Here is a 25,770-nt window from a genome sequence, read left to right as displayed (position 1 = left end):
ATCGTGTCTTTTTATGTAATATATGTGTATATTAGGCTATTATTATTATTATTATTATACAGCCCTGAACGTTAAGAGATCGAAATGAAGGGAAAATAAATCAAATAGCCTACATTAACAACGAATATAAAAATATTACCAATACTAATAAAATACATGGACTTACAAGACTTGTGGGATGGATAAAAATGTTTTCTTGTCGGCCTGTTTTAATATACTTTATGTAACATTTACATACATGTGCATACATAAGCGATACAGTCCAGTACGTAGCCTATGGTTAACACTTCAACCACCAGAGGTCGCTGTATACCTAAAAGTGCCAGCGGGTCAAATTTACCCATGCCATGACTACTGTTTTGATATGGCTAAAAACGTAGTATGTCACTGTATTATGCCACTGTCTTCACAATGTCTAGAGTCATAAAATTATTATTTTTAGTCATCAGCTATGTTTTTGTCCTGTTGTTTTAAGTTCACAGCTATTTTTAAGCAGGTTACACTAATCACTTTTCTTAATGATGAATATAAACCAGCCTGCAATGACAACGAGAATTACGAGGAAATAAATACATATTTGGGTGTTGTAATATTATAGCTAATAAAATGTTTCAAGATAACCCATGTTATTTAAATGACTAAAACACCCTAAATAGACTATTATAAGCAATACTAATTCACCACATTGCAAAGGATGTACAATGGCAAATTCAAGTGCACAGTTTCACCTAATTAATTAATTTGTTTAGTTATATAATTTATCATTTGAATAAGAGAACAAAACCAATAAACTTGGGGTAATCATAAAAATTGTTTTATTCATTACAGCATAATTCAGATTTTTTTTCAGGAATAAATAAGCAACACAGTAGCGAACCATAAACGATAAAAAATTGCAAACACAAATTAATATTTAATCCAAAGTTTGAACATTTATGAGTAGAGGAATAAACATCTAAAACATCTTCATTTGAACGTGATGACAGGAATTATTATAAATTTGTCCCGATGGCGCTTATAGGTATAAATGCCCCATTTTTGTTCTGGTTTTATCTAAACAATTTTTTTAACAATAAACAGGGGATTGTAAATAACACAATTTTAGTAAAAGTCAATGACTGTAAGACTTGGATATTTTTAATTGAAAATATATTATGTAGCCTATTTGAAAAACAGCCATGGGTAAAATTACCCCGTGATGGTGTTAATATAATAATTTAATGTTTTTTTTTGTTTTTTTTTGTATAATTTCTTAATTAAAAATAAAATATTAATAAATACATCTCTGATAATCCCAGGTTGCTATGGTCACGCTGGTTTGTTTACCCATTAATATCTCGTGACGTGGCCACGAGAAATTTAAACCAAAAAGACTCAAGCTTCATTTTTTTTTTTTTTTTTTTTAAACGACAGTCATTTCTTAATTTATGCCAGGAGTTATGTAAATGAAAAACGAAGTCGAGATGGATATGAAGCTTGAGTCTTAGACCTTTTTAATGATGTATAGTTTGTGAAGTTAATTGCATTCTTTTACATTAAAACTAGCAGTAACTCTGAACTACTGTAAACAAAGAGCGCTGTGCACAGGTTAAGAGATTTTAAACAAGCACTATTAATGCACATTTAGTTAACCAGATGAAACAATACACATTTTAATGCTATAAAAGTGCGCACACGTTGAGAGAAATAAACAGCAGATGTTCATATTAACAACAACTTTAATTTGAGCAAACGCTGCTAATACACATATACATTTGTTAATAAAACGAAAGCATGCATGTTTTAAAGCTAGTGAATAAAAGGAAACGATCCGCCCCATGCCTCTGCTCAATGACGGTGCCTGGATAAGCTGTGATCTGCGTCTCGGGCCGATGACGTCACTTCCAGGGAGGCATGCCCAGGCCTGTTGGACACGCCCCCGTCCCCTGACTCCACCCCCATGTCAAAACAGCGCCACAAAGTGAGACGCGCAGAAACGTGAAGCGCAAAGGGAAAACTGTATCGCAAGCTCAAACTTGACTGAAACGCAAAATAAAAGCTGCATTGCAAATAAATTAGTAGATAAAGCCATGGAAAATATGTATTGCAAAATCATTGCTTTTGCTCTGTTTCACTTATATTTTGCAATTCTTTATTTTTGTTTGCAAAACTTATTTTCTTCTTGCAATACTTCATTTTCTTTTGCAAAACTTTATTTTCTTTTGCATATATATGCGGCATTAAATTGACTCCATAGGTTCTCGTTCTCGAGTCACACCAGTCTGAACTGAACTAGTTCTTTAGAACAACTGATTGCTATGAGCACGGGTAAACCGTGAGGACTTGAATGAGGGGACCAATATGGAGAAACGTACGTTTATCTAATAACAAATAAATCGTAATGGATTATGCATAGTATGTGGATCAAGCTTCTGCGCTAATGAGAAGTAGTTTATTCACTTTACATCTTCAATACTTTAAAACATCCTCGTTTGCACATCACTGCTTGTACCTTTATTTGTGTGCTTAACATTAGTTGCAAAACTTAATTTTAAGAAACTTGTCAGATCATGGTGGTGTTTTAACTCACTGAAGTAATGATTACTGACTTTATATATTTGAATATGTTGAATGTATTTTCATCCCGGCCAGGGACGACAGTCATTACGTCATCGCGAATGACGTCATTACGTTATAGTGTAAAAGAGCCGGTGAACCATTTTTTTTTACCTGGTTCATTGAAACGAACTGTTTGAAAGAACCGGTTCTCTGAAAAGAGCCAGACTTCCCATCACTATTTGCAAATTCTCTCATCAGCATAAACAACAAACTGCAGAAAAGAGATTCATTGTGCAGTGTAGAAAGCTTCAGTAATTATATCGAGAGTTTTTACAAAAATGCATAAGAGTTTTAGAATGAAGTCATGGAGCACTTCTGTGTTTATTTACGTCATTTATACAGTAATAATTGTTTTGTTTTTCATGTCACTGAAATAACCAATGTGAAGTCTTGATTGTCAAATTTGTAAAAAGCATTTCATAAATGGTTCCTGCTTTTTCCCCTTTATTAGGCCTAATTGACATTAATGGTCATTATTACAGTATCAAGAGCAATAATAAAAATAAAAAATAAAGACTTTTTTCATATTGCAGCTTCAGCCTTTGAGTTCCTATTTATGCAATTTTGTTTTAATGCGTGTACACGATGTTACACCTTTGCAGTGTAAAGATGGATTTGTGTTGGTAGTGTTATATATTGTCTATAGTCCAGGGGGGCGAATTAGGGTTGAAGCAAATCTCTGCCGGGCTGCAGCTCTCCAGGACTCAACTCTGGCCTGCGAGGTAAATTTTCCTGCAGATTTCAACTCCAACCCTAATCAAACACACCTGAGCAAGTTAATCAAGGTCTTTAGGATCACTAGAAAGTTACAGGCAGGTGAGTTTGATCAAGGTTGGAGCTAAACCCTGCAGGAAAATGGATCTTGCGGGCCAGAGTTGAGAACCCCTGGTCTATAGTGTTGATTGAAGTAACTGGTTAAATTTGACAAAAAAAAAAAAAAAAAAACAGAGATACATTTAATAAGGTAATTATAAAAATTGGCTGTGGAAATCAGTTCATTTCTGATGGTGATTTTATATATATGATCAGAGATGGGAAGTAACGAAGTACAAATACTTTGTTACTGTACTTAAGTAGATTTTTCTGACTACTTTTTACTTTCACTTCTACATTTTTACACAAATATGTGTGCTTTCTACTTCTTACATTTTCAAACCAGGCTCATTTTTTGTTTAAATCTGCATTTGGTGGATCACCATTTGATAACAAATCTCTAATAAATCATGAATTGGTTACTGTTAACTGGCAACGCGATTCGGCTCGCGTGCGCTCCCTGCGTCTCTACCAAAAGGTTTCTATCAGAGTAATCAATGCAAGTGACTTTAGAATGGAGTGGAAGTATGGAGCGAATTTTGTGACAATATTCATCAAACAAATCCAGCATTTTGCAAATAAATAAAATCTGCTTTGCAAAGAAAAACTCAACTTTCAAACAAACGCAAAGTGATTTGCAAATACAAAACTCTATTTGAGAGAAAATGCAGAGGTATGGACAAATGTGTATTGAGTGTTGCAACTGCGAGACTCATTTGCCTTTTTATGAGGAAATTTGGCTTGATTTTCTCACAAATGCGTGCTGGCAGATTTTCTCACAAATGCAATTGAGCAACTTCTTTTTCCAAAAACAGCAGATGGCACTGTTTGGAAAAATCCATCTAAAAATATGTAGCTTCTTGTATATAGCCAAGCAACATTTTAACTCATGAAGTTAAGAATAAAAGGCTGCTGTCAGGAACTATATTAGTCGCTCTTCAAAATGTAAATGTACGTCATCTGAGTCACTCCGAGAAGAGCCCTCGCTGTGAGTGTGTCTTCACCCATCATCCAACGCACAGAAAAAGAACGTAAGCTAAATTCTATGATGAAGCTTGATGTTTTGATGCCATTTTTCAGGGGCATCTACATGTTTACCTGGCTGACCTCAGATAATTAACATGTGAACAGAGCTCTCAGTGTGAGGTGGGATCACATTAGCGATAAAAACGTGAGATAGGAAAAACTGTACCTCTCCTTACTTTAATTCAGATTATATAGTCGGATAATATTTGATTTGAATTTGTTTATTTAAAATTAGACATTTCAAGCTTTCTATACATATACAATGCTTATAGAAAATCATCATACCCCTTTGAAATAGCTACTTTATTTGTCCTAAAGCCTGAAATCAAACCCCATTCCAAATAACTTTTCCAGCTTTATTTACAATTTTGGTCTTACAACATCAAGCCAATGAAAGAAAAAACACAACAAATTAATAAAAAACAAAAGAAACTAGAATAACAGGTTTGGAAAAGTCATCAGCCCCTTGATTTAATACTTTGTAGAGCCACATTTTGCTTTAATTACAGCCATCAGTCTTTTTTGGATATGTCTGTACTAGCTTTGCACACCTTGATTGGGGAATATTTGCTCATTCTTCCTTTCAGAATTGCTCAAGTTCAGTCAAATTGTGTGGTGAGCGACAATGGACTGCTCTCTTCAAATCCATCCACAGATTTTCAATTGGATTTAAGTCAGGACTCTGACTTGGCCACTCAAGGACATTCACCTTCTTATCCTTAAGCCATTTCACTGTTGTTTTGGCAGTATGTTTAGGGTCATTGTTGTGTTGGAAAGTGAATGACATGCCCATCTTCAGCTGTCTAACAGAGGGACGCAGGGTTTCCTCAAGAATTTTGGAACTTACTTGGCAGCATCCATTTTCCCTTGAATCCTGACCAATCATGCTTCACAGTAGGTATGGTGTGTTTTGGGTGGTGTGCTGTGTTTGCTCTTCGCCAAACACAATGCTTGGAGTTCAGTCCAAAAAGGTCAGTTTTGGTCTCATCAGACCATAGTACCTTCTGCCAGAAGGTATCAGACTCTTCCAAATGCGTTTTGCATAGCGCAAACGAGAAAGGATTCTTTCGTGCCACCCTGCCATACATGCCAGCTTTGTGTAAAGCTTGGGAGATAGTAGTCACATGTACAGACTGACCAGATCCAGCCTTGTAAGTCCTTCAAAGTTGCCTTTGGCCTCCTGGTAGCTTCTCTTATCAATGTCCTCCTGGCTCTGTCCTCCACTTTGGATGGGTGGCCTGATCTAGACAATGTGCTGGTGGTGCCATATATATACAGTGAGGAAAATAAGTATTTGAACACCCTGCTATTTTGCAAGTTCTCCCACTTAGAAATCATGGAGGGGTCTGAAATTGTCATCGTAGGTGCATGTCCACTGTGAGAGACAATCTAAAAAAAAAAATCCAGAAATCACAATGTATGATTTTTTAACTATTTATTTGTATGATACAGCTGCAAATAAGTATTTGAACACCTGAGAAAATCAATGTTAATATTTGGTACAGTAGCCTTTGTTTGCAATTACAGAGGTCAAACGTTTCCTGTAGTTTTTCACCAGGTTTGCACACACTGCAGGAGGGATTTTGGCCCACTCCTCCACACAGATCTTCTCTAGATCAGTCAGGTTTCTGGCCTGTCGCTGAGAAACACGGAGTTTGAGCTCCCTCCAAAGATTCTCTATTGGGTTTAGGTCTGGAGACTGGCTAGGCCACGCCAGAACCTTGATATCGTGCAAAGAAGGTCAAACGCCCTTTACAAAAAGGTAAAACAATGATGTCGAATGATTTTGAAGTTGGAGGAGAAAATGAGATGGGAGTTTTCACCCTACCCTAACTGTCTTGAACCGAGTGCACAGAGTACACATCGCAGAGCTAGACAAGACGAGCATTTGAGGTTAAAAAGTATATTATTATTTATTTTTATTTTTTGTAGAAAATAACCGATCGTCGGCTGGGATCGTGTAGAGCCCTTTGAAGCTGCATTGAAACTGCATTTTTAAACTTCAATCTGTTGAGCACCATTGAATAAACCTCAATAAACTTAATTTCTTTGCGATTTAAAGAAAGAAAGACATGAATATCTTGGATGACATGGGGGTGAGTAAATTATCAGGAAATCTTTTTTTGTTATTAACTTTTTATTGTTTTTTTTTTTTACACACATCACAACGTCCATTCAAAACAACAAAAAACAAAACAACAGGCATATAATCAATACTTTAAATAGTCCAGTCAAAAAGAAGAGAGAGAGGGAGGGAAAAAAGAAAAAAACAAAACAAGTCATTCCTTTATATAATCATGTTAAAGGAAAAACACTGCCAAGCATCAATAATAGAAGGCTTGGCTCCATTAATTCGCGCTGTTGTACAATCACAAGTTACTATTTTCAGGAGGCTATGGATTCAATATGTTTTTCCACACATGTGCGGTGTAAACCAGTTCTGTATTACTGTCTTCATCGCAGCCGTAAAACCAGCAAACAACATTCTCTTTTGTATTAAGCTTATATACAGAGACCAGAATCATCATTAAGAAGACACAAACTTGGGTTAGCAAAGCAATCAATTTGTAGTAAGGAGGATAAAACCAGGTTTACATGTGTCCATAGATTAATGACGATAGGACACTCCCAAAACATATGAAGAAAAGTACCTGATGATGCAGTGTTACACACATGGCAGTTAAAATTTGGTTTCATTTTGAATCTTTTTTAAGGCATTATGTATGCTCTATGAATGACTTTGAAGTGAATAAGACGATGAGCAATGCAATCAATAATGATATTATATATAAAGGAAACAGATGGCCGAACAGAAGATGGTGCAATCCAATCCCGCATAGGATGAGAGGAAATGGGAGATGCCCAAGGAACTCCATACGATTCATACAAATATTTAGTTGGTAGTCTTTCTGAATTAGGTGTTTGACTTTGGGCACTTCCCTAGTATATCTTCAGTTAATATTAGTAATGTCATAATTACATTATCTTAATGCTAATTATGATGGGTCAAAATCTTAGAGTAAATGTCTGGAATTCGTATTTTGAATAGTCAAAACTAGAAGAGCCAGGTGCATTAAATACTAAAACAGCTTGCCATACTTTGTGTTTTTTTTTTGTTTTTTTTTAATGGCATGACATAAGAGCAAGACGGACCACACTTAAACATTCGAAAAGATGAGTAAAATCTTCACAGAACTGATTAGTGATCACCGCAAGATGCATGCTGGTGTAGCTTATATGGAATCAGATTTGTCCATTTAATTTAATTTTATCGATCTAAGCTCATGGCGCAGTTTCATTTAGGGTGTGTCCGAATCCTCTTTTGCTAGTTTCATGACGGAAAAACGGTCGGCGCGCCCGGCGCATGGTCTAAAAGGGTTGTCCCTATTCCCACTATGAGTAATGGGTGTGTTTTGGGCATAACGTGCAATAAACCAATGTCCCATTCTACTATAACAACTATAACAGAGCGCACGCTATTGAAAACAAAACCAATATAAAATAAATTTTAAATAAATACAATCTTCGGTAACCATGACTCCTCTGGATCATCCAAATGGTCATTGGCAAACTTAAGTCGGGCCTGGACATGTGCTGGTTTAAGCAGGGGAACCTTCCGTGCCATGCATGATTTCAAACCATGACGTCTTAGTGTATTACCAACAGTAACCTTGGAAACGGTGGTCCCAGCTCTTTTCAGGTCATTGACCAGCTCCTCCCGTGTAGTTCTGGGCTGATTTCTCACCTTTCTTAGGATCATTGAGACCCCACGAGGTGAGATCTTGCATGGAGCCCCAGTCCGAGGGAGATTGACAGTCATGTTTAGCTTCTTCCATTTTCTAATGATTGCTCCAACAGTGGACCTTTTTCACCAAGCTGCTTGGCAATTTCCCGTAGCCCTTTCCAGCCTTGTGGAGGTGTACAATTTTGTCTCTAGTGTCTTTGGACAGCTCTTTGGTCTTGGCCATGTTAGTAGTTGGATTCTTACTGATTGTATGGGGTGGACAGGTGTCTTTATGCAGCTAACGACCTCAAACAGGTGCATCTAATTTAGGATAATAAATGGAGTGGAGGTGGACATTTTAAAGGCAGACTAACAGGTCTTTGAGGGTCAGAATTCTAGCTGATAGACAGGTGTTCAAATACTTATTTGCAGCTGTATCATACAAATATATAGTTAAAAAATCATACATTGTGATTTCTGGATTTTTTTTTTTAGATTATGTCTCTCACAGTGGACATGCACCTACGATGACAATTTCAGACCCCTCCATGATTTCTAAGTGGGAGAACTTGCAAAATAGCAGGGTGTTCAAATACTTATTTTCCTCACTGTATATATATCCAAAGTAACTAGTAACTCTCTACTTGAGTAGATTTTTCATTGGATACTTTACTCTTACTAAAGTCACTATTAGGATTTTTACTTTTACTCTCACTTGAGAATTTATTTCCGTAAGTACTTGTACTTTTACTTGAGTACAGTTTTTGTCTACTCTACCCACCTCTATGGCCTATACAGAGCTCTTAAATTTGTTTAATACAGCATTAATCATATGTAGAAATTACATCAAAATGCGTTGTAATGATCAGATAAATAGGTAACAATTTACAATACGGGTGCACAAATATGCATTAAATAATGCTTAACTAATGCACAGATAATCATGAGTTAATGTTTAACCCATGATGAACTAAACCATTTATTAATGATTACTACATCAGCAACTATGAACATTCGATATGATTCAAAGATTAAGTAATCAATAAATTGTTCAAAATCAATAAATTGTTCAAAATCGTCCTACATCGTCGTAGTACCGACCCAGTGTTTACAAAGTGAACGTGCAAAGAAGGTCAAACACCCTTTACAAAAAAAAGGTAAAACAATGATGTCGAATGATTTTGAAGTTGGAGGAGAAAATGAGATGGGAGTTTTTCACCCTACCCTAACTGTCTTGAACCAGAGTGCACAGAGTACACATCGCAGAGCTAGACAAGACGAGCATTTGAGGTTAAAAAGTATATTATTATTTATTTATTTATTTTTTTGTAGAAAATAACCGATCGTCGGCTGGGATCGTGTAGAGCCCTTTGAAGCTGCATTGAAACTGCATTTTTAAACTTCAATCTGTTGAGCACCATTGAAGTCCACTATATGGAAAAAAGTCCTGGAACGTTTTCCTCAATAAACTTAATTTCTTTGCGATTTAAAGAAAGAAAGACATGAATATCTTGGATGACATGAATATCTTGTTACACACATGGCAGTTAAAATTTGGTTTCATTTTGAATCTTTTTTAAGGCATTATGTATGCTCTATGAATGACTTTGAAGTGAATAAGACGATGAGCAATGCAATCAATAATTATATTATATATAAAGGAAAGAGATGGCCGAACAGAAGATGGTGCAATCCAATCCCGCATAGGATGAGAGGAAATGGGAGATGCCCAAGGAACTCCATACGATTCATACAAATATTTAGTTGGTAGTCTTTCTGAATTAGGTGTTTGACTTTGGGCACTTCCCTAGTATATCTTCAATTAATATTAGTAATGTCATAATTACATTATCTTAATGCTAATTATGATGGGTCAAAATCTTAGAGTAAATGTCTGGAATTCGTATTTTGAATAGTCAAAACTAGAAGAGTCAGGTGCATTAAATACTAAAACGGCTTGCCATACTTTGTGTTTTTTTTTTTTTTTTAATGGCATGACATAAGAGCAAGACGGACCACACTTAAACATTCGAAAAGATGAGTAAAATCTTCACAGAACTGATTAGTGATCACCGCAAGATGCATGCTGGTGTAGCTTATATGGAATCAGATTTGTCCATTTAATTTAATTTTATCGATCTAAGCTCATGGCGCAGTTTCATTTAGGGTGTGTCCGAATCCTCTTTTGCTAGTTTCATGACGGGAAAAACGGTCGGCGCGCCCGGCGCATGGTCTAAAAGGGTTGTCCCTATTCCCACTATGAGTAATGGGTGTGTTTTGGGCATAACGTGCAATAAACCAATGTCCCATTCTACTATAACAACTATAACAGAACTATAACAGAGCGCACGCTATTGAAAACAAAACCAATATAAAATAAATTTTAAATAAATACAATCTTCGGTAACACTTTACAATAAGGTTCATTAGTTAACTACATTAGTTAACATGAACTAATAATGAACTGCACTTATACAGCGTTTATTAATCTTTGTTAATGTTAATTTCAACATTTAATAATACATTAGGTAATGCACTGAACTAACATGAACTAACAATGAACATCTGTATTTTTATTAACTAACGTTAGCGAAGATTAGTAAATACAGTAACAAATGTATTGCTCATGGTTAGTTCATGTTAGTTAATACATTAACTAATGTTTAACTAATGAACCTTATTGTAAAGTGTTACCCAATCTTCTATCTCAACTCCAAAGGGTGTCTTGTTACAGATTCTAGACAACCATTTTGCAGTTGTTTTCATTGCCAAAAGAGATGTAGAAGACAAGCTATTTACATTCAAGAATGGAGAAAAAGCTCATAGTAGTCTTTGGAAGGCTTTGTGAGCTTTTTCGCAATTATTAAATTTCAATAGCATGTGTTCTGTTTTAGTTCTGTGACCAAAATCAACATTAAAATGCTCTTCTAGAAACCAGTAACAAGACACAGCCTTCGAAGTTGAAAAAAAAAAAAAACTGCATGCATTTTAAATAAATGTATGAACAGATTTGAATTTAATTCAATAACATATATCCTGAATTACATAGGAGAATAAAACCTGAATGGAAATGTTCTATAGGAACCAGTAACAAGGCACACCATTTTAACTTGAAATGCCAGTGAGAAACCATTAATCGTTTTAACCATGTACTTTGCAAAGCTCCCCAACTAGCCTCGTCGCGAGATGGTCCTCACTGCAGAACATAAGATCCAGGGAGAGAGGTTGGATCCAGATCCAACTCCTCCCACCTTACATATACCTAAACCTACCCGTCTCCACCCCCTGATCCCTAAACCCACCCATCTCCACCCCTAAACCTACTCATCTCCACCCCCTATATGTGGATCCAAGCCCGCCCCCTGGATCTTTGTTGTGCAGTGAGGGGCTGCTCGTCGCAGCTAGAGCGTCTATGCGTTGCAACAAAAACTGCGATGCGTGTTCAGTTCAGTTCTACGTTCTAATACATTTCAGATAAGACTTTTTTTTTTTTTTTTTTTGTAAAAAAAAAAAATACAATTATACTCATCCGCTACGGATTTAAGTTTATTTTATTATTATTTATTTATTTTTATTTATTTATTTTGCGGCTGAATGTCTGTCTAATATCCAACTTCAAACATCTAATCATAGTTTTGATAAAAGCACATGCTTGAAGCAAACCACTCTGACTTACGTACGAACAATGTATGAGTGCATCTAAGTGAACGTGTGTCGCTTCAGCTTTATTACATGATCGAAATGATCCATAAAGAGCATAACAATTTCCATTCCATTTGTTTGTTAGCAGCTCAAAAGCCACGCCCGCCGCGGAAAGGGTTTATTTCAGGAATTTCACAACACCGTCACTACGCAACATACGTCATTTCCCCTGCTAGCAGTAAACAGGAAGTACACTGATCCCGTAAGGAGACAGCAATTGAAAGGTACTTTTTAAATATGATAAAATCGAATAATAGTTTCGTCTAGAAATGTAACCATATGAGATGTAACTATAATTGTTTTAGCATGGGGCCGGAAAAGAAGCTTTATTAGCTAACGTTATCCATCGAACTTTATTGAGATATTTGAAGCTATAAATTATGGTTGCATAGTGAATGGAGCTGCTAAAACAAACCTTATAGGTGCTTTCCTATTGACAGGGTACCTACGCAGTGTTCACTGCTCCCTACTCCCTATAAGCACGGAATATCCGTTGAAGTGGACTTTGCTGACAATAATCGCTCATTTGAAACGCCCTGGAATGTTATCAAAGAAAGGCAATGAAGGGGGCACGCAGCTTATGATATAACATAAATAAATATTGTAATTTATTTTACTTTCAAATTTAAATGCAGCTAAAATCCTTACAGTCTATGTCTAAAATACATACAATTATTTATCTAATAAATAGTTCAAATGTATATGTTTAGACTATTAACAGATTGTAGTGGTCTCATCTCGTGCAGTTAACTCTCCTGAGGTAACTTGAATAAAGTAAATAAAAAAAAATGACAGAGCCTCAGCTGTTTGTTGCTGGTTTTAGTATTACCTGTTCATACAATACATTATACAAATGTAATATTCATCGCCATAACCAATCGTAAATACTATCTAGTCTAATCTAGTTTGTATAACAGCATTTATTGCAACCTCTTCGTTGCAGCACCTTTAAAAAACCTTTTCAACGGCTCTGCTCCATCATTAGTTCTAACTGGAGACGCAGTGCAATGACAGTTGGGGCATTTTCCCTCCCCACTAGAAAGTGATTTATCAGTGTCCCCTTATTCTCTATGCTATTCGCAGTGCCCTTTGAACTGAACAGGTTCGCTCCTTTCGGATTATAATCTCACTTAAAGGGATAGTTCACCCACAAATGAAAATTCTGTCATTAATTACTCACTCTCATGTTGTTCCAAACCCATAAGACCTTCGTTCATCTATGTAACACAAATTAAGATATTTTTGATGAAATCTGAGGGGTCTCTGACCCTCCATAGACAGCAAGGGTCCTACCATGTTCAAGGTCCAGAAAGGTACCAAGAACATCGACAAAATAGTCAATGTGACAACAGTGGTTCATTTGTGTTCTGAAGATGAATGAAGGTCTTATGGGTTCGGAACGACATGAGAGTGAGTAATTATTGACATCATTAAATTTTGGGTGAACTATCCCTTTATAATGGTGGAATACCTTGTGAAGTCCACTTCTCAGTCCTCTTACAGTCGAATGGAACGCACCTCTTCAGAAATTAGAATATGACACACAACTTTAATAATCTAAATAGGAGCTTATAAAAACAACTAAATAAATGTAATATTAGTTGAAGTTAATGATAATGCCGTTTGAATTGCTGAGAAATTAGCACTTGCACATTGGTTATGATCGCAAGTTGAAGCAATACATTTTCTGCAAAGTTCTCAAAGTATTTTATAGGTGTATGATTGATATACTGTATAATCAGAGCATTTGCATTAAATATAGGTTATATAATTGAAGTGATTGGATTAAAAAAGAAAACAGCCGAAATAAATGTAGCCAGAAAAGAAAAGAAAGGAAAGGTTAGATGATGGAAATGACAATATCTGTAGTTCAAAAGACATTATTGATATAGTCAAATAAATGTTTATTTGACAATATATACAGTAGTTTAAAAGATAGCATTACTTTATGCGAAAAAGGAGAGAGATGTTTTAATAGAAAGACAATATTTTTTAAATTAGAAAAAACTTGGATGTGTGGGTATGTCTCAATCAATCATAAACAACTAAACAAACAAACAAACATAGTGTTACACAGAAAGGAAGAACAAGATCAAAATCAGCTTTGGAAAATAATTTACCCTTGGTGAAAAGTAATGGTAAATCCTTAATTAAAAGCAACATAGACCAAGAGTTGGGTAGAGAATAGTAGAGAATAATATTCAACAGACAATCAAAATTAAATCTTTCAGAGGTAGAAACGGAAGTGAAATACATTTTACAAGGTTATGGTTAGGACTTTCAAGACTAAATGATACAGTTTTTCACATGAACAAATCAAATACACATTAATATGATCTGCGTAAATATAAAGAAAATTAGTAACATAAAAATAGAATGTAGAAAAAAAAAACATTGAAATGAATTATTGCTAAAAATAGAGAGAATTAAACAGATGGAAATGATCAGGTTTCAAGTGTAATTTTTCCCTTAAGATCGCCCTTAAGTTTCCCTTACACTTGCGTTGCATAAAATATCCCTTAAATGTTACTTAAGGGTTTCTTTAGGTGAAACGTCATGAACTCATAAACTCATAAACTCATAAATCTATCTTAAGTATCCCTTAAAACCCTTTGTGTTGCATAAAGCCCCTTAGCTGTCATTTCCCTAAGTATAACATAAGGTATGGAAAGTGTCACCTTAATTGTTACACAGCGAGCAGATTCAATCCACGATCGGCCTCTTTAGATGTTAAACAGAAGGCATTTATTCACATAAGCATTGATCAAATTACAAGTACACACAATAGCTCAAACGTGAGTGCATCACACGCGAGAACAAATTTATATTCTATAATATTTTATTCCTGTATTTTCCTACATATTACCTGGAGATGACTTGAAAAACACACATAAACCATATATTGTCGCAATCGTGTGTTTACATTTCAGTTTAGCTGCAGCGATTACTGCTATATTCCGTCATAAGATACTTCTATGAGTCCAGATTGGACTTTCAGTGCAAGAGCGCCCGCCGGCTTCGAGTATGAATGGAACATACACAGCATGAGAGTGTTTAGTGCTTCGTAATTCATAATCGCCTCGTTTTGGATACGAATAAAATGTCAGGTCATGCATCTTGTCTCTTTGCATTTAAATATAGATTTATTCACACTAGTCCCTGAAAACTAATACGTGGACAGAAATTGTGAGAGATCTTTATTTGTTGTCTAAAGATGAACGAAAGTCTTATAGGGGTGAGTAAATTATTTTTTTGAATTTTTCGTTTTGAGTGAATTATCAATTTGAGTTCCGTCTCGCTTAGTCCTTCTCGTTCATATTTTGTTTTCTTTTTTTGTTTTCCTTATCCATGTTATTGGATTACCTAGGTTACTATCATAAAACACTTAACCGTTTCCCTTTACTAAGGGAAGTGTTTAAGGGATTATATGCTTAGGTAATGGGAAATCATGCCTTAAAGGTGCAATAGGTGATTGTCTTCAGAAACATCTTTTGTTATGCTGGTTGAAAGTTTCTTCACATTCCGATAGCAATCATTAAGTTAAGTGGTCTAAATGTATTTCTGTATTTACATATTCTGTGGATGGCGTAGGACCAAGAAATGTTCGTCCAATCAAAACGCTCGGTCTGAGCGTTTTAATTGGCTTTCCTACCTGCCTGTCAACATATGTATTAGCATACCTCTGCGCACCCTGTTCGTGCAGACAAAATACGTCATCAGCGCGGTCACGCATGCTGTGCAGGCAGAGCGAGAATGGCAGACAAACATCAACAACCCGATCTTCCTTCCTGGTATTGTAGTACTTTTACTAACTGTACTATAAAGTTTTCTCACCGGTGAATGACACATGATGTAGCCCAGCGGTTCCCAATTCCAGTCCTCGTGCCTCCCCGCTCTGCATATTTTGCATGTCTTGCTTAGTTAACACACCTGATTCAGATAACCAGCTCGTTAGAAGAGAGCTAAATGCATGAACTGTGTTCCGATTGACATGCTCCCTACACAGTGTTCTTTGCTCCCTACTCCCTGAGCAGGGGAAATCTGTTTAAAATACTATTTAAATTTATGTCTCACACACTTTAATGCCCCATGTATGTTGGCTCTGGTGTTCTGGTCTGTGAGCGTATATGCGTTCAGGGGGCGTGGCTTTGGACGGCGATTGCAGGGAGGGTGGGAAGTTCACTTTCAGTGCTATCAGGCTACTGCACCTTTAAGTCTCATACTTAAGGTGCTTTATGCAACCGGGCACAGGGCTTTAGTTTGTTTTTACATAAAATGTGATTAATCAAAATAATCTAACAAGTGAATAATGAAGTCTTGATTAAAGAAGCTATCATGTAACATGCTACAATATAGTAGGTCGTGGTATGCATCTAATGGCGCTTTTCCACTGCATGGTACGGTACGGCTCGATATGGCTCACTTTTGGGGGATTTTCCACTGGGTACGGTACCTGGTACTTTATTTTTTAGTACCACCTCGGTTGAGGTTCCAAGCGAACCGCACCATTACCAAAACGTGACGTGTAAACTCTGGTGATCACTGATTGGCTGGAGAAAATCTTCACTGCCTGGCCTGCGTCATTAAACTTTCGGCACGAGACACAACAGACCCGCTAGATTTAAATCAGCGTAGCTAGCAAAGGATCGAACGCAACTTTTATTTGAACAAACGCACCTTTTTTAACATCTAAGAAATGGCTGTTTCGTGGTCTGTTGAGGAAGTACAGACGTTCCACTTGTTGATAACCGAGGAGTGGATCCAGCAAGAGCTTGATGGGGCGACGAAGAATGAAAAAGTTTTTCAGGAGGTCGCTCAGCTCTTGGCCGCACACGGCTACCAACTTACCGACTTACAAACAGTGTAGGGACAAGTTAAAAAAACTGAAGAGCGATTACAGAAGCATTAAGGACCACAACAGCCGGAGTGGTTCAAACAGATGATCGTGGAAGTGGTTCGACCAAATGGACGCAATCTGCGGAGGTAGACCATCGAGCATTGGAGAACACGATCGAGGATGGTACGTTGTGTTATGTTAACTAAATATAACTCTTGGAAGCTTAACTTTACTGACTTTATTGACCGTTGATTCCTATTATATTTTTCAATTTTACTGTAAAATCATGGCATAATGGAGCACAAAGTCCTAGTAGCTAACAGTTAGCAGTAGTGCTATTGTTCATGATATTCTGGAGTTGTTGTTGCTGTTTTACTTTGTGTTGCAGTAATTTGTGCATTCCCAACTAATTGTACAAACTTTGCGTTTCAGACTCATTGTCCACGATCGATTCACTTGCACTTTCTCCATGCAACAATGACTCCTCTTCCCAACCAGTGCTAGCAGCGTCTCCACCACGACCACCAACATCAACCTACAGCTGCACGACGACACCGCAGCGTGTGGTCATAGGTAAAAAAATTGATATATATATCTGATATACCGTATTGACCCGAATATAAGACGATGTTTTTTTCTTGAAAATACATATGAAAAAACGCGGTCGTCGTATATTCGGGGTCTAGGCTTTGACATGTCAGTAATACACCCACAACAACAGGTGGTGCCAAAAACGCATAAAACGAGTGTGCCATGAAATATGTAATGTAATGTGTGTTGTAAAGATCGCAAGTGAAAACAAAAGAAAAAGAAAAGCTTACAGCGGCATGAGTCGTGAATGTCATGTTAGCCTGATGGGAACAAACTTCCTCTGTAAGTGATTTTAAAACATAAGACTGTACCCAGATTTGAAGACTACAATAAGATTTCACTTCTACTGTGATAAAATTTTGGTAGGCTATGAGATGGATAGCCTAAATGTTATATAATTCAGATGGGCTACCTGTTATTTCAATGGTATATCAAAAAGTGTATATTTTTCAATATCATTGTTAGTACATTTTACCAGTGTTTACCATACTTTCAAAACAAAAATTAAAATAAGAAAAATATGCAATTTGAAAATAATTTAAGAAAAATGTTTTACAGAGAAAGAGAGAGAAAAGAAAAAAAAAAAGATTTAGATTTCAAAAAGCAATTTTTCCAAAAGGTACATCTGGAAAAAGGGGGGTCGTCTTATAATCAGGGTCGTCTTATATTCGGGACAATACGGTACTTTATTAAATATATATATATAATATTTACACCGTATAAAATTCATGTCCCTGCTACACTTAATGTTTAAATTAAGTGCAAATAGCTATAGAATCTGTTTACACCTAGCAGGATTTTCTGTTATTTATACTACTTATTGCAAATAGTGGCAATTGTCTGCACCTCAGTATTATAGTACATTATAAAACAGTATGCAATAATAACATATTGAGTGTAAATTATAATTTTAATTCAAATTATTAAATGGTTGTCACCTTATTGGGACAATAAATCCCTCCCAACACCTACCCTAACCCTACCCGATACTTTAAGTTCAACTTTTAGATTATTTCCTTCATTATTATTGAAAATGCATGCCTTTCCGACGTGATATCTTATTTGAAAACGTAGGGGGAAAAAAGTTCGGCAAATGTAGATTCGAACCCCGGTCGATCGTGTCAAAAACGACTTCAACACGTACTTCACCATCTGCGCCACTGGAGCTGTTATTGAAAGATAGTCTTCTGTAATGCTTTGTAATAACACGTTGGTGGGCGGAGTTAGTGTAAATAACCTCTGCCAACAAGGCGGCCTATTTGGACTAAGTGGACATTTGTGAACTGATGTTCAGCTGTTCTTTTTAATTGTCAACTTATTTTCGGGTCATCGTCATAAAAGTCCTGTCACAAACATTGTCAGAGGCATGAAGATACATCTTTCATTTCATCAAGCTGAATGCTCACTAAAAACTGAATCATCACGTTTTCAAGCCTTTTCATGTTTCATTTTGACGTGACACAAAGCAGTGATATCGAAGCGGGAGAGTTGCTTACTTACTTTATAATTAGTCAATAACGCCATCATTTTCATCATTCAGACCGAGAGCTCGCACGAAAACAAGAGGTGGGATTTATCATAAGAACCAATCACATCCAATCGTTTTTTTCAGAACCGATCCGATACCGATATCTTCCGATACCAATCTGATTTGATACCAGTGCAGTTTTCTTTAAATCAATGTAAAATTTCTATACCTCTGTGTGGTGACCTGATCATCACTCTTTTGAGTGTTAAACACACAATATACTAAATATAGACAACTTAATTTGAATGAAAAATAACAAATGAAAAAATAAATAATCATAATTTATGTCAAAAAAATACTATTATAAGCTAGGTTAGTGGATAATTCAGCAGCAAAAGATACTCTAGTCTAGAATAATCATGGGTGCTCAGTTTTATAAAAATCTAAACATTTAGTGAAACAAAATTATTTAGTGGGGGACGAATAAAAGTTAATAAGTGTAGGACTGAATCTGGTAAAATGTTACACATTGCTCTTTGTATTGTAAAATACATTAATGAAAAAAAAAACTATTTATATAAATATATACTATAAATTAAAAGACATTTCTTTTAAGCACAGTAATGAAGGCAGCAACATATGATAGATAGGGCAGAACAAGAAAGTCTATTAATCTTTCATTGCGCAAAAGTATTATAATACGAAAAGGTATGGCTCCATTACAGAGAGATGCCGAACGCGAATGCTGAATGGAGGATGACAGACAGACGCAGCAGGGAGAAGCGTTTACGTGAACTTGAATTTAACGACTTAAATATTTATCTGTACCTCACATTTAACTATGAAACAGCTTCAGAACACTTGAAATATAGTGCATGAAAACTTTATGGTGCTTTATGTTATTGTTCCTTTCGTGGGGCTTAACAATAACAAAGAATAATATACGCACAATATCGGATTTGGATCGGTCTCGTCTGACCGATACCCGATCCGGCAGAAAATGCCTGTATCGGAGCCGATACCGATACTGAGAATCAGATTGATGCATCCCTAATCATAACCGATCATATCTAATTATAGCACGATGGAGGCTAGGGGTGGGACAATAAATCGATATGCCGATATATCACGATCCTTCTCCATGCGATACGAGAATCGACATCTGGCGGCAAATATCGATATTTCAATTAATACAATAAGGTGCTCTAAATAGATTTCTCTGTTCACAGCGTCTAAAAATGCGTGGAAATCGTAGGCACCAATCACCATAGGCACCAATCACGTTATTATTGCAGAGCGCATATTCAGTTCATGAGTAGCCTAACCTCTCCGCTCGTATCGCAGGTGGATTTCCCTCACTATATGAGTGAGCGCCGCCGAAGCGTCCAATTTTATGTGAACAAAACTGGATGCTCTCCCTCTCTCTCAGATATTACAAGTGCACGTTATGCAGTGTGAACAGTGGGCACCGCCCGGCAGAAACATAAATCTGCACCTATGGCATGGAGGACAAAACAAAACCTTGTCAGAGCCACAATGCGGCGCAGAAGTGTGCAGTGTGTGTGCTTGCCGCGCATCTACGTTTGAAATAATGAATCTGAGCGTGCAAAAGATGCGATGTGAACGGCTATTTATTCATGTGGGGCTCTGTTTTTATGATGAGAGGAGTAGAAAGGTTGAGAAAGCACTCCAGGTAAATTTTGAAATGTACCAGGTTTATATTATATTGATCTATCTGTCTAGTTTTTTTTTTTTTTTTTTTCAGTTTGATAAGCAGTTAAATGTGTTTGTTTACACACAGGGAAAAAGAAAAGTGTAAGCTTTTAATAAGTCCAAGAATAAAATGATTAATTTAGCCTACTCAACATGTTAAAATTGATTTACAGAACTTTTTTTTTTGCTGTTTTCTAAGTTTGGACTTGAATAAAGAAAGAAAACTTGCACTTAACATTTTCACAGGCATTTTGTTTAGCCAATATTGTGATGTATCATTATAGGATTTTCTAGAAATATATAGATTATCGCAGAATCACTGTATCGTGATATCGTTATGGGGATTATATCGTATCGTGAGGTACCCTGCGATTCCCACCCCTAATGGAGGCATCGCCTCCTCTCAGGTGACTTTCCCCCATTTATCTCAATGAGCCTCCAGAAAAGTCACGGCACGCTAAGGGGTCTCTGTAGAAAGTCAATGGACTGAAGGGAGACAAGCCTCCGCTGTAACTTTACCTGCGGGTGTCGCTGTTGGACAGTGTTACTTTATAAAAACAAGTGACTTTTAGACTTTTAATATCATATTTAGTCATATTTGCGCTGTTTTGTTTTTGTAATATTGATTATTTTCTCATCCAATTTTGAGGAGAGGAGACGCTGCCTCCCTTGCCGCATTGGAGGAAACGCCCCTGATATGTACATATAGGATATCACAATATAGGATAAATATTGTTAAATACCATGTGTCATGAATTCCTGTTGCTTTCCATAAATACATTATTGGTAGCTACTGTAAATGTGATAAGTTAGATCATTTAAGGATGTTACTGTACAGTTCTTTCATAAATTAATTGATAAAAATTCACAGTAAAAAAAACTTCATTTAAAAAGAATTACTCCCATTTGCAGATGGCACTTGAAGAGGCCAGAAAAGTGAGGGAGCAGGAAGCGGCCTTGAGGGCAGAGGAACACTCTCAAACGGCTGCTTTCAATCAAGCATTCCTGAACGTTATGAGGATGCTTGTCCAGGCAATGAGTAGCCGACGGGAATAAAACTCTCTACCCGACTAATGCCATAGGCATTTATTGTGTTTTTGCACCTTTTTTTTGTGCTTTGATCATGTTTACACAACATGTCTGCACACTGTTAACAGTTTGTTCAATTTACTTTAAAATTCATTTTTTGTCGTATTTGTATTTTTGTATATCTGTTTTGCACTACATACATTTGCACATTGTTCAAAGTTTGCTGTTTACATTTTCACTTAAGTTTTTTTTTTTTTATATATGTATATCAGCCAATTATTTACAGTTCTTGCACAAGGTGCATTGGCACATTGTTTAAAGTTTGCTCTTTTTATGTTGTAATTTAAACTTACTTTATTTATGCCTTATGTGTGTGTGTGTGTGTGTGTGTATATATGTGTGTGTATATATACTTTTTGCACTTTGTATATTTTCAGAGTAGGTTTTCTGTTTATATTTTTACCTTTGTAACATTGTATTTGTGTTTTGCTTCAATAAAAACAATCTTATCAAATAAGTGTACCTCCTTACTATATTAAAGACTTTAATATTTTATGAGTAATGTACCTCTTGATAAAGACAAATGATTAATTCCATAATGATACAAACCAAGACAAAAAAAAACAACAACCAAGGGATACATTTTAAACTTTGAAAGATTTTTCAAAAGTTTATTGATAATTCACTTTACAGAACAGGCTACATGAATGGTTAACTATTCAAGTAACGCATCAGACCTGCACGAACATCCCTGCCCTCCTCCTCTACAGCATGTGGCACTGCCACCACAGTCTCTGCTGCTGGAGGTAAAACCCAAGCATTCTCCATGTCAGCACCATGGACTTCACAAGGTGGACAGCACAGTCATTTATTTTCATAAGGCATCGCCATCTTCCTTTTAATCGACCAAAGGCATTTTCAACAACGCGTGCTCTGCAGATTTTCATATTGTAGACCTGCTGTTCTGCTGTCAGGTGTCCAGTGTCAATGAATGGTTTTAAGAGCCAGTTCTGCAAGGGATGGGCAGAGTGTCCTAGGATGTAGTAGCCGGAATTCACCCCATGTTTCTGGTGTTAGTTGGAATGTGATTTCCACGGCTTGCCAACTCCCACAGTGTTGACAGTCTCAAAACATGAGCATTATGCAGGCTTCCAGGCAGTCCTGTGAAAACATTCCAGAAAACTCCCTTTCCGTCCACAACACCTTGAAGGATGATGGAGTGCCAGCCTTTACGGTTGAAACAGTCACAGTGGTATTCCTTTGGTGCTATGGTGGGGATGTGTGATCCATCAATAGCACCAATACAGTGTGGGAGCCCCCACCTGTTCTCATTTCTTTAAACTTTTCCTGATCTGGATAACGAATTTGCTCTGGTACCAACAGGGTTTCTGCTGCTGCACAGAACTCCTGAACACACTGACACACAGTTAATATGCTTACATCAAAAATATGTCCAACACTTCTGTACTCGGTGCCGGTTGCAAGTTTCCACAGTGCGATGGCTACTTTTTTTCTTTAAAGGTACACACACGCGGAAAGTGTGTGTCCCGTCTCTCCATCGCTGGACGCAGTTTGTTGCATAAGTGGATAAATGTTTCTTCGGACATTCTAAAGTTCTCCAGCCACTGAGTGTTTGTAAAACCGGGAACAATCACATCCCACCACTCTGAAGCTCAGTTAAATGTCCAAACAGATGGTCTGTTGCGGTGACTTTTTTGCGAAATGTGGAAGAACACCATTCCATTGATATGCTCCATTGTTGTGTGTTTGTTTGTGGCGCGTTTACGATGATGTCACTGCAGTAGAGGCAACCAAAACGACTTGTATATTCCCGCCCACTCTAAAGCGATACTAAACTGCATTGGAAACGGAAACCGAGCTGTGCCGAGCCGAGTCGTACCACGCAGTGGAAGAGCGCCATAATACAGTGGTCTGTGATGGCCAAAACCATGGTTTCACTGTTACAGTATGTACCTTTTTGATTTGTTGTATCAACCAGTTTAAAAGGATAGTTTATCCAAAAATGAAAATTAGCCAAAGATTTACTCACCCTCAGGGCATTCTAGGCATGTCTGACATTCCTTTTTCAGACGAACACATTCGGAGTTATATTCCACAATGTCCTGTCTGTTCCAATCTGTATAATTGCAGTGAATGGTGCCGTTTCTGAATCTGAAAAAAAAAGTATGCATCCATCACGCCTAGGATGCCCTGAGGATGAGTAAATCTTTGGCTAATTTTCATTTTTGGGTGAACTATCCTTTTAATTCAAATCACAGTTGTTCACAGCAAATTCTTCCTATGCATGTCTGTGGCTATGCCAAGACCAAAAAGTGCAGTGATTGTCTTACAATTTGCAGTTCCTTTAAAACAGCATTTCTGTAAACATTTTTCAGACATTTCTTTGCTCCCTTTTGAAAAATAATGCCAATAGCAATGGCACATCAATAGCTCTTTTGATGTGACTATGTATATAGTAGGTAGGTGTGTGTGTGTATATGCAGTCAGGTCCATATATATTTGGTTGATGGAGATATTTATAGATGGAGCAGCAGTTAATACACAGAGCCGTAGTTGATTCGTCTTCGATTATGAACGTGATATTGCCTAGCTTGTTAGTGAACTACGGCTCTGTGTATTAACTGCCGCTCCATCTGAAAGCAGGTGATGGCGATTTACTGCTAATCACGAAACTGGCTTCACTGACGAGATGCGCATGATAATCAAATTTGATTTAATTGCACAGCCCTATTTTAAATGCAAAATTGATTTTCGTGCGCTCAAAGTACTTTCTTTGTGACACGAACATTTTCTCCACAAAACTCAGTTCGCGCAGGTGCAAAATGCACTTTTGCGCGCTCAAAATATGATGTTTCGCGCTCAGAATTGTGGCAGAGATATAACCCCATACTCAGTCAGGTTGAGATCAGGAGATAGACTTGGCCATTACAGAATATTCCACTTTTTCAGCTTAAAAACTCTTGGGTTGCTTTTCCTGTATGTTTTGGGTCCACACCATCATGTGCTGGTCCACCCTGTCATCTTGATATTTTACAATGATATTTTAAATATTAATTCAATCATATCTGTATAATCCAGTGTATTCAATAGCTAGGTGTGGGAGCAATAACATGCAAACAAAAAACTGCATTAAAATATCACAGTTTTCTCCAAATAAGGCAAGGCAAGGCAAGTTTATTTATATAGCACATTTCATACACAGTGGTAATTCAAAGTGCTTTACATAAAAGGAAGTGAAATAGTCATTAAAAATAATAAGAAATTAAAAATAATAATAATCACAACAATAAAAACAAAGTGATTTAAAAATTGATTTTAAAAGAATTTAAAACATTTAAGAATAGAAAGTGATTATACATAGTGCAATCAGTTCGGACGTAGCACAGTGCTCATTCAACAAATGCACAGCTAAACAGATGAGTTTTGAGTCTGGATTTAAAAGTGGCTAATGTTTTAGCACATCTGATCTCTTCTGGAAGCTGGTTCCAACTGCGGGCAGCATAATAGCTAAAAGCAGACTCCCCTTGTTTTGTGTGAACCCTTGGTATTTCTAACTGACTCGATCCTAATGATCTGAGTGGTCTGTTAGGTTTATATTCAGTGAGCATATCTCCAATGTATTTAGGTCCTAGGCCATTTAGAGATTTATAAACGAGTAAAAGTACTTTAAAATCAATCCTAAATGTAACTGGAAGCCAGTGTAAGGACCTGAGATCTGGTGTGATATGCTCAAATTTTCTGGTTCTAGTCAGAATCCTGGCAGCAGCGTTCTGGATGAGCTGCAGCTGTCTAATGGTCTTCTTTGGAAAGCTGGTGAGGAGACCATTACAATAATCCACCCTGCTGGTGATAAAGGCATGAACAAGTTTCTCCAAGTCGTGACTGGAAACAAATAAGAAAAAATACATGTGAATTGTATGAGTTTCTTTAAAAACACATGGTTTACATAAAATCTTTTTTTTGTCTACTGTTTATGATATGACATAAAGCGAATGGGAAATTAAAACCAACGTTTTTGAGTATTGTGAGGGTTGAAACCAATCAGATTTGAGGACCAGAAAGAACTGGTGTATAAATATCCTAAAAGCTAATGGTGTTTGTATTATGTTCCCTACAGAAACATGGAGGGTTTGAAGTTTTCTAGCAACACCATGCAAGTGAGTTTTGTGTGTCAGCGCTGCAGTCAGCCACTGAAACTCGACACATCCTTCAACGTCTTAGACAGAATGACTATCCATGAGCTCACAG

General features: G+C 36.7%; 1 protein-coding gene across 4 annotated transcripts in view; it reads left to right on the top strand.

The window, feature by feature from the left end:
- becn1 (beclin 1, autophagy related) overlaps positions 1–25,770 on the top strand; it is an 87,106-nt gene that overhangs the window by 5,203 nt on the left and 56,133 nt on the right. For 2 of the 4 annotated variants that reach the window (XM_058755870.1, XM_058755866.1), the window contains exon 2: positions 25,640–25,770. In XM_058755870.1, the coding sequence (XP_058611853.1) occupies positions 25,644–25,770 (127 nt within the window). In that variant the 5' untranslated portion in view covers positions 25,640–25,643. Of the gene's footprint in view, positions 1–11,770; positions 12,088–15,116; positions 16,884–17,132; positions 17,274–25,639 lie in introns of those variants that run through there. The other 2 variants (XM_058755868.1, XM_058755867.1) reach the window with 2 other exon arrangements.

This window comes from Onychostoma macrolepis, chromosome 20 (genome assembly GCF_012432095.1).
Source record: "Onychostoma macrolepis isolate SWU-2019 chromosome 20, ASM1243209v1, whole genome shotgun sequence".
Lineage (NCBI taxonomy): Eukaryota > Metazoa > Chordata > Actinopteri > Cypriniformes > Cyprinidae > Onychostoma > Onychostoma macrolepis.
The sequence above is the reverse complement of the archived record's forward strand: the minus strand, read 5'-3'. Positions and strand labels throughout refer to the sequence as shown.